Source organism: Hippopotamus amphibius, chromosome 1, assembly GCF_030028045.1.
Source record: "Hippopotamus amphibius kiboko isolate mHipAmp2 chromosome 1, mHipAmp2.hap2, whole genome shotgun sequence".
Taxonomy (NCBI): Eukaryota; Metazoa; Chordata; class Mammalia; order Artiodactyla; family Hippopotamidae; genus Hippopotamus; species Hippopotamus amphibius.
The window spans coordinates 20,495,504-20,505,245 of NC_080186.1; the positions used below are offsets into that span (position 1 = coordinate 20,495,504).

General features: G+C 56.6%; 1 protein-coding gene across 1 annotated transcript; it reads right to left on the reverse strand.

Moving 5' to 3' along the window:
- Nucleotides 1–2,614: 2,614 nt before the first annotated feature.
- On the reverse strand, nt 2,615–9,307 carry ZNF683 (zinc finger protein 683). Its single transcript, XM_057711309.1, has 6 exons — nt 9,237–9,307; nt 8,196–8,323; nt 7,329–7,533; nt 5,227–5,921; nt 4,009–4,137; nt 2,615–3,007 (listed from the first exon to the last, which is right to left on the reverse strand). The coding sequence occupies exons 2-6, from the start codon at nt 8,307–8,309 to the stop codon at nt 2,684–2,686; spliced, it is 1,467 nt and encodes a 488-aa protein (XP_057567292.1). The 5' UTR covers nt 8,310–8,323; nt 9,237–9,307; the 3' UTR covers nt 2,615–2,683.
- Between the last annotated feature and the right edge of the window lie 435 nt (nt 9,308–9,742).

The following is a 9,742-nucleotide window of genomic DNA, read 5'->3' on the forward strand; positions in this document are numbered from 1 at the left end:
ACATAAACACCCCGTGCCTAAGAGCACACCCCATGTTCTTTGCAGATATAGGGCCTGTGAGCTCCTGGAGTCCTCTTTGATATCCCCCTCCCAGCCATTCAGCCTGGCCATCCACAGAGACTTTTCCCTTCCTCTCAGTTCCGCTACTAGTGAATGGGCTAGGAAAGATGTAGCAATTTGTTCAAGGTCACGTGGCCAGTGGCAACTAGGGTTAGGACAGAGCTCTGGCCCCATGGCTTGTAGTCCTGAAATCTCTCCTGACAACAGAGCAGCCCAGTGCTTCAGGATGTGGGCCCTGGAGTCAGAATGCTTAAGTCTGTGTCCCAGCCCCACTTCCCAGCTGTGTGACTGGGGAAGTGACTTCACCTCTCTGAACCTCCATTTCCTTATCTGACTCACATAAAATACCTGCCTTGTACAGTTGCTGTAAGGATTAAATGAGATAATCCAGGTAAGGCACCAAGCAAGTGACAAATAAAAGTTTATTGTTATTGCAATCTGGGATGACAGGGGGGAAAACCTCTTCATGGCAGCTAAGGGCAAATGCAGCGCAGTCTAAGCCAACTCGGGAACCTGTCATACTCATGACAAAGGGACCTGAAGACCAGGGCTAAACCAGCCTGCGACGAGAGAATCAAAGTCCACAGGGGCAGGAGGAGCTGCCATGTTTGCCTTTCAACTATCTCCGGAGAGGAAATCATGCCACCTGCCAGACTTCGGAAACTGCAAAATTGTTGTAAAGTTTAAAAAAAGCACAGGGACTTTATATAAAAGTCCACATATCCCAAATACACCAACAGGTATATTTTTATGCCCCCAGACACTCATACAGGTTTATCTGAACATCCACTACACCGCAAGACACACACCACGCCCTTGGGCCCAGGGGCGCCCCGTGCAGCCCTCCTCCAAACCCCTCACCTATCCCGGGATCTGGCCTCCTCGGGGGTCCGCTTCCCCTTGCGCTCCCTCCGGACCCCTAGCCCGGCTAGACGGCGAGCCAGGCGGGCCCCCAGGCCCCCACGCCGCTGGGCCATGGCCAGGGCAAGGTCCCAGGCTCGGGGCGTCAGGACACCTGACCGCTCCTGGGCCGCGGGGGCCACCCGGATCCCGCTCGTTTGCAGAGGAACGCCTCCTCCGGCCCGCCCCCCTGAGCAAACAGCGCCCCGCCCGCAGGGCGGCCTGCGGGTGAGGATCGGTCCAGATGCTGCCCAAGCCCCAAGGCAGGGGGTGCGCTCTGCAGGGGTCGTCCCCACCCCGGCCGCCCCTCCTGCTTCCCCCACCCCACCCCCGCCCCGTTCCCGGCGGCCCAGCTCTGGGCCCTGTCCGCGCTACTTCTTTAGGCCTCCGGAAGCGCCCGGGGCCCGCCGGGTCCGGGTGCTGGAAGCCCCCGAGCTGGGCCTGCACAGAGTGGGCCGGAAAGCAGGGGTCCTGGGGCTGGAGGCGGCCAGGAGGCTGGACTGAGCCAAGGGTCTTTCCCGCCCCGCCAAAGGCGGGGCTAGAACGCAAGGGCGGAGCCAGGGGCGGGGAGGGGCGAGATCTTGGGGAGGGGCCTAGCCTGAGTGGTTGGCATGTGGGGCGGGGCCCAAAGGGGGACTGGGTGGGCTTGGAGCCTAGACCTGGATTATCGGTGGGGACCGACGCCGGCCCTGCCCTTGCCCTGCCGCGGTGGACCCCTATGAGAGTGGTCTCTGTCGGTCCTAGAGCCCCTCCGACACAGTGGGAATTTCTTCCAGCACCCTGGTGGGGAAGCCCATCTGAAACCCACAGGGATGCGGACGGCGCCCCCTGCTGGAAGTTGGCCGGCTATTTTAATAATAGCTACTGTTGTGATTATAACCCGGGCCTCGCGTACCCGCAAAGGGCGGTACCCTTTCCAGCCTGGTGCTTCCTCTCTAACTCTTGGGGGCGGGGCACACCTTGCACATTTGCGGGATCCTCTGGGGCTGCAGGGAGAAAGACCATCAGGAGGGAGCGTCCCAGTTCCCCAGGCTCTCTCTGCCAGTTCTTCCCTGCCTGTAATCCTTGTAGGACCTCTGCCCCTTCCCCGAACTTGGTACCCACTTAGCCCTTTGCCCTCTGTGATGGCTGGTACTGAGTGGACCAGGGCCAGTCATGAGTGGTCATGAGTGGACACTGACATCCTTGTGCTCCTGCCTCTCCCACAGGGGGCTCAGATCCTGGCGTGTATGGAGGGAGAAGCATGCCACACCTGACCATGGCAGGGAGTACCAGCTGAGGGGGCACAGTGGCCTATAGGAACTGTGAGACAAGAATGTTGTGGGAAGCAGCAGACAAGCATCTGGGCGGGTGCTGGAACATCTGTTCAGAAAAGAGGACACTGTGTCCTGGGCTTGGCAGCACAGCCTGCACCTTGCAGAGACCTGGAAGGCTGGACTGCCCATTGGTGAGCTGAGACGGAGGGCCTGGTCCCAGTTAGATCCCCAACAAAGAGTAGAACTCACACCCAGCCAGAGGGAGATGGCTGCAGGCACCTACCCCATGTGGTGGATAGCATAGTCTCTTCCTGGCTGTGCCCCTGACCTGCCAGGTGGAGTGAGGTATGAAGTCTGGCATATACACTGTGATCTCCCCTCCAGTTTTGAAGCTCAACTCATCATAGAGAAAATCCTTTAATTGCTCTGCCCCTTCCCCCTCCCCAGGGCAGTCTTGGCACCACTGCTCAGGCTGGCTGCCCTTGCTTTCCCTGGGATGCCGAGGACACCTTGACCTTGTCCACGTCCCAGTCCATCTGCCTCTCTGATGAGGCTGCCACATTATCTAGTGCCCCCTGGTGTCTTCGGGCAAGGCAGGCAAGAGACACCAGGGGCAGGTGGGTATGAGCAAGGGCGCAGGGCCGTGGGGCGTGCAGCCGATGGTGCAGCTTCAGGTGAATGTGCTGGGTGAAGCGACTTGGGCAGACATTGCACTGGAAGGGCCGGGACCCCGAGTGCAGGCGCAGGTGGGTCTTGAGGTTGCTGGAGCTGCTGAAGCGTTTGTGGCACATCTAATGGAAACGGGCACTGGCGTCAGCTCTGCCCACCTGGTTGACCCAGGATCTCTGCTCCCCTTCCCCATCTTGAAAACACCCCCCTACCACCTCCCTGTAATGCAGGCCTGGAAGATCTCCCTCCATGATTCCTCCCTGGGATCCACAGTGTCTGGCAGATTGTAGACAGGTTAGTATCTTGGTTCTTTTACTCCCTGCATGACCTTGTATAGGTGACGTCCCCTCTCAGAGCCTTGCATTCCTTATTGGTGACATGAAACTATTAATACCTAACCTCACAGGTATGGTGGACTGAATGAGATAATCACATAGAACCCTTATCTGTGGGGCTGCCGCTTCAGTGGGGATAATTAACATTTACTGGGAGCTGCCACATGGCAGGAACTGGTCTCGTGTAGTCTTCTCCAGGACCCTGGAAAAGCAGGACTAAGTACTACTCCTACGTTACAGTGAGAAAGCAGAGGCTCGGAGGAGTGAGCCGAAGGTCACACAGCAAGGTAGAGGCAGAGCTAGGATGTGAACCCAGGTAGCCCAGACTATAACCACTATACTGCTTTCATTTCTGCCTATGTAGAGCAGGGAAAGGCTCCCGGCCCTTCTGACTTCCCAAGGGACATGATGAGGCTCAAAGAGGGAAGGAGATAACATCGAGCTGATGTTATAAGTAGTGTTTATATACTTTACACACACTATAGCACTAACTCCTCCAATTATACTGGGAAGTCGACAATGGGGATCCACTCCCCAGGACCCCCAACTTCATTCTTCTACCCCCACAGACATGCATCTCTATTCTCCCCTCCAGGCCCAGGGAGTGACCTCCAATATCAAATCCTGGCCCTTCCCCTCTACCTCCCTCCCCTACCAACCCTTGCCTCCTGTCCTGGCTCCACCTGCTCAAGATGGTTAGGGAATGGAGGCCACAGGTGCCATCCCCCAGAGGCCTGGAACTCCTCCTCAGCCTGCAGGAGTACAAGGGAGGGGGAGGAGGGTCTCACCGGGCACTCGTGGGGCCGCTCCCCAGTATGCACTAGGTGGTGCTTCTGCAGGTGGGCAAGCTGGGTGAAGCTCTTCTGGCACAGGGCACACTGGAACGGGCGCTCCCCGCTGTGCACACGCAGATGGACCTGAGCCAGGCATGGGAGAAATGCTGCCAACTGCCCACAGCCCTCCAGCAGGGCTGGGGATCCTTTCCAAACCTCTGCCCACATCCCCACAGGACCCCCTTTTGGCATCAAGGCCTCACAACCCCCTGCCTCTGTATTACCTCCCTGAAGGCCAGTCTACCATTCCCCAGGATCATCCCCTCACTCTCTCTGCTGCCTTGAAGAGGGGGAGATGGCCATGGTCAGTAGGCCAGGTAAGGGATATATATATATATATATATATATATATATATATATGTCGTGCTGTGCTTCTCACAGTGTGGTCCACAGACCAGCAGCATCAGTATCACCTGGGAGGGTGTTAGAAATGCATTCTCAGGCCCCACGCCAGACCAGCTGAATTAAAATCCTTGGGGCTGGAGCCTAGGAATCTGCATGTTTACTAGCTCTCCAGGTGGTTTGAGGCTCACTAAAGTTTAAGAATTCATGCCCTAGAAGATGCAGAAAGGCTGTTCTCCAATAACCGTAACTTTCCCTCAACTTCAGTAGGTGCCAACTTGCGCCTAGCTTCCAGTCTTTGCTGATACACCGAGATGCGCCCATGGTCGCCCCCTGCTGGATGATGCCTATAATGACGCCTACAGCACAGCGCTGATGTGTGGGATTCCGCTTGAAAAAGGCTGGTTGTCAGGTCTGTGGTCTGGACTCATTAAAATCTACCTGTTCCCCCACCTGAACTTCAAATAAATAAGAGGAGGCTTAACTGGGAATCAGAGAGGATGGTTGTTCAAGAAAGGGCTTTTCCCTAAATGTTGAGAGACTGAAATCAAGACCTGACTACAGCATTAAAACAGGGTAACCTTGGGCAAATCTTTCCTCAGTTTCCCTATTTTTGACTTAGATGATCTCATAGACGATCTTTTGGTGTGGAGACGACTCCTTTCTACGAATATGAAACTGAGGGGCCAAATGAACCAGCCAAGGTCACGGGCCCTAGAGGTTGCCCAGGAGATTTCCTTCTGGCTATAAGGTCCTTGATTCTAGAAGCGGGATGGGAGAGGGGGTCATTGAAGGATGCTGAGGGGAGCCACGGAGCCCAGAGGCAGATACCTTGAGGTTGGAGAGCTGCCCAAAGCTCTTGCTGCACACGTTGCACTCATACAGGATTTTGCCATTCTCTTTCTTCAGTGGGTAAGGCAGCGCCGAAGAGCCTGCCTGGGAGCCCAGCGGGGCCCGCTTTCCTGGAACTGCCCTGTTAGCACGCTCCAGCCCTGTGGAGTAGGTCCTGGCAGCTGCAGGGCCTGGATTTCGGGCCTGGGAGAGTTGGGTTTGGCCAGAGGCCTGAGAGACCCCTGGGTAGGGGTGCAGGGTCTCCCCCCAGATGCTGGGGTGCCCAGGCTCATTGACATTCATCAGCAAGCTGGGCACAGCCATGGTGGTATAGGGGGTGTCTTGGGGAAGCATGAAGACGGGGGGATACTGCACAGAAGGTAAGCCCCCACAGGTTACCAGGTAAGGTGGGGGCAGGAGAAGTGGGAATGCAGGATAGAATGGGCGGAGGTGGGATGGGAGTCCTTTGGAGATAGGCATGGGTGGGGGGCAGGAGCAGAAAGCCAAGGGGCTGGGGCTCTTTTTATTCTGCCAAGGGTTTGGGGAAGAGCTGTTGTGAGGAGAGAAGGATGGGCAGGGGGCTCCCTCGCCAGCTCTTTCCAGCTGGCTTCCCATCTTGTCCCTGCTTGGAGGGGACTTGGCTGTGAGTTTCTCGCCATTGGAGAAGCCGACAGGCGGCCTTTGCAGCTGGTGCCCTAAGCAGAAAAGGGAAGATGGTCAGGACCACACAGACTGGGATAAAGTTCTGCTCTGCGTCTAACCTGCTCGGCTCCGAGCTGGAAGAAGACTCTAGCCTGCACGGCATCTCCCCTCTCTGGGTTTTCCTGGTCTGCAATTGCCCTTGACAATAAAAGAAGCTAGTATTTGTGCAGTGCGTTACAATTTCAGGGAGAGAAAACAATTCAAGAAGCCTATTAGACATCCAGGTGGAGAAGTCAAGTGGAGAGTTGGATGAATTGGTATGGAGATTAAAGGAGTGGCCTGATCTGGAGACATAAATTCAGGTGCCATGCGCCCAAATGAGATCCCATAAAAGGTGATCCTAGACCTGCTGTGTCCAAAATGGTAGCCACTGGACACATGTAAACTGATTAAAATAAGTACAATAAAAAAATTCAGTTCCTCGCTTGCACTAGCCACATTTAAAAGGCTTAGTAGGTATGGTATCAGACAGCACAAGTATAGAACATTTCTATTATTGCAGGAAGTTCTATCAAACTGCTACTCCAGATAAAGAGAAGAGGAAAGGAGTGGGGGGAAAGAAGAGGAGAGAGAAGAGAGGAGAAGGAAAGAGGAGAGAGGGGGGAGGGATGAGAAGAAGGCTCTGGACTGAGTTCCTGAGCATGGGAAGACTTAGGAGGTAAGTAGAGGAGAGCCAGCAAGGGAGACAGGTGCAACAGCCTATGAGGTAGGAGTTAAACCAGGAGTGATATAAAGTAACATGCTACATACATAAAAATATTAAAAGTAGATTGTCTGCTTGGATCCTCATTTATTCACTCAACCAACTTTACTGAGCTGCTTTACTCTGTGCTGGGGAAGTAAAGGACACAGCAGCATGGTCCTTGCCCTTCAGGTCAAGTTGCTTAAGGAAATGATGTACTGTAAGCATTCAATGTGGAACATAGGTATAGTGAGATCATACTTTTGTGGAAGAAGAAACTGGTCTCCCTGATGTGCTCAAGGTCATAGAGCCAAAAAGGGCAGAACCAGGACTCCACCCCCGACTCCCTACCTCCCAGTCAGGGCTCCCGTCTTATAATATAGATGCCTCTAGCTCAAACGTTCTAGGCAGACAAAGCACCACCCTCAATCCCCGGGACTTTGGGTACACCTACACCAGCTCCCATATCCGTGCCTGAGAAAACCACTGCCCACCTCCTCCGTTCAGGTGTCACCACCCAAGAGTCCCCCCGCGCCCCCATCCTCCTCCGCCCCTGCACTCCCAGTCCAGAGCTCCAGGGCAAAATGTGGAAGTAACGAGTGTTTGAGGCCCTGTCCTCACCAGTGACACTGGTTCCGCTCTGTCTCTCGTCCCCGAACCTAACAGTGCCTCCCACCTCCAGCCTCTACCAAGGTGCAGCCCCACACCCTGGGCTTACTTGTGCTCAAGGCATCCTCTCTGAGACCCTGCAGGGCTGTGCCCGAGGGTGCCGACTGCAGGGTGCACAGGTATAGGTCCAGGCCCTGGGGGCAGGCCAGCAGGGTAGACCTGGCCGGTGCCAGAGGCAAGGGGCACAGCCAGCTGGCACAGGACGGGCCGTGGGCATCCACTGTGTCCGGAAGTGACCTGAAGGCTGGGAAGACCTGGAGGGCAGGGGGAAGGGGCTTGGAGGCTGGGGACTGGGAGTCCCCTGAGATAGTCCCTGGGATGGTCCCACCCTTAGTTTGGTTTCCAAAGGGGAGGAGAAGCTAAGGCTCCCCCACACACACATACACCCACCTCCACTATGTCTGTCACTCGGATGGCTTCCTCTTCCCTCATCCAATTTCCTTCCCAAGGGACTTACACGTCCAGCCCCAGGATTGCCCTCCCTCTGCCCCAGAACCCCTCACCCAACCATGTTCTTCCTCCCACCTGTCCTTCTCAACCACCCTCATCCCACTGTGTCTCAGACCACTACTGTGTTTTGAATGGAGCCAAGGTGAACTTAGAGAAAATCCTCATCAAAGACTGTACCCCACAGGAGAGCCCTGAGCCTCCTCCCTCTAAGGCCCAGGCCACGGTCACACAGCCAAGCTTCCTGCGTGGCTCAGTGCCTCCTCATGCCCCACAGGAGAGTCTGGCCCCTGGGGCGCGGGAGAGGGTCTCTGACACCTCCCAGGGTACATCCCCATGATGTGTTGGGGGAGGGGTGCTCAGGACCAGGGGAATCTACGTCCCTTCAGATTTCCCCCCACTTCTTCCAAACAACCCCTCCTTCCAGAAGCAGCCTGGCCTCAGAGATCGGGCTGGGACCTCACCTTACCTGGTCAGTTTGGCAGAGCTGGAAGTCTGCGTGGGGGGACAGGGAGCCCCCTGTGTTCCCCAGGGGCTTGGTCTTGTGGCAACAACCCCACTCTGGAGCAGATTCCGCCTTCATGCCCTTACTACCTGCTGGGAAGACAGGTCAGTCACAGGTGAGCAGCGAAGGTCCTCCAAATAGGAGCCTGTCTCGGAGGGCTGGCTCTCCCAGGAAACCATTGTGTGACCTTGAGCCAGTCACTGCCCCTCCTGGCCTCAGTTTCCCCATCTGCAAAATGGGAGTGACGAACTGGCTGATGTGAAAGGACTGTCTCAGCGCTGACATCAAAGCCGATGATGCTTTCCTAGTAGGGTAGTCTTCTCCTGATTGGAAACTAGCCAATCAGAGGCAAAGAGCAGAGCTGGCCTGATCCCCATCCCTGGGGAAAAGAGGAGAGAGGAAGGTCCTCATGAAGGTACTTCCAGGTGAGCTCAGAGATCTGAGGAAACATTCCAGACCTCCTCAGGGCCACAGGGAATTGAGAAGCTACTCCCTTCCATGCTGAGAAGGACTCGGGACTCCACATCTGTACGAACCGCAGGCTCCCCACTGAGGGGCGCCCCTGCACACTAGCTCATCCACACAGCTTTTCTGGGCAGCGGAGGAAGCCCCCGTGTCGTGCCAGCCAGACTTCCCAGGCTCAGCTTCCTCAGCAGAGGCCGTTTCAGCAAGTGGACCCAGAGTCCCAGGGTCCTGACTGGCCTGACAGGAAGCTGCCCTGTGCAGCTGTCTGCTCGGTTGGCGCCCGGCTTCTCTGCCGCTGCCACTGAGGGCTGCACAGCACAGGGACCCCGCAGCTCGGCAAACGCCCCGAGGCCTTTCTCTTACCCTCCTAACCGCCCTTCCCGCCTTAACCCCAAGTGGCCCTTGGAACCTGGCGCCTTCACACGGGTGTCTCTTTCCTCCAAAACCTGCTCCCCTCTCCCTCTTTCCTGACTCCTCCCAGCCCTGCCCCCGGTCTCAAAACACCCCAGAAGAAGGGGTGGCCTGTGTGAGGCTTTTCACCTGGTTCTGCAGGAGTCCCTTCTGGCTGGGGAAGGAAGCAGGTGGGCAGGCGGGCAGCCAGCCTCTGCCTGTGGCTGAGGCCCCCGTGGGTGTGAGAGGTGACAGGAAGGCGCTACATTTGAAGTTGCCACAAATAGGAAGAGGGGGGCAGGCAGACAGGCAGGGGGCCCTACGGGACCTGACAAGGGCGAGCCGCCCACTTGCCATTACCTACCTGAGGCGACACTGCAGGAGCTTGGGCCCTGCAGTGCACCGGGGCTACTGGAATTTCGGTGTGGGGGGGGTGGGATGGGGGGGTTGTTAGCTCTGGTTCTCAGAGGACCCAGATGGCTGAGCAGGAGGGGGACAGAGCAGGGCTCAAAGGCTGGAGCTGGGGTCCTTCTGCGGATGAGGGCCCAGGTGAGACAGAGACGGGCAGCGATGTTGACAGGGAAGACAGTGACGGTGGTGGCAGGGACGGGAACAGGCAGAGACAAGAGCAGGCACCATAGGGGGATGCAGGTGAG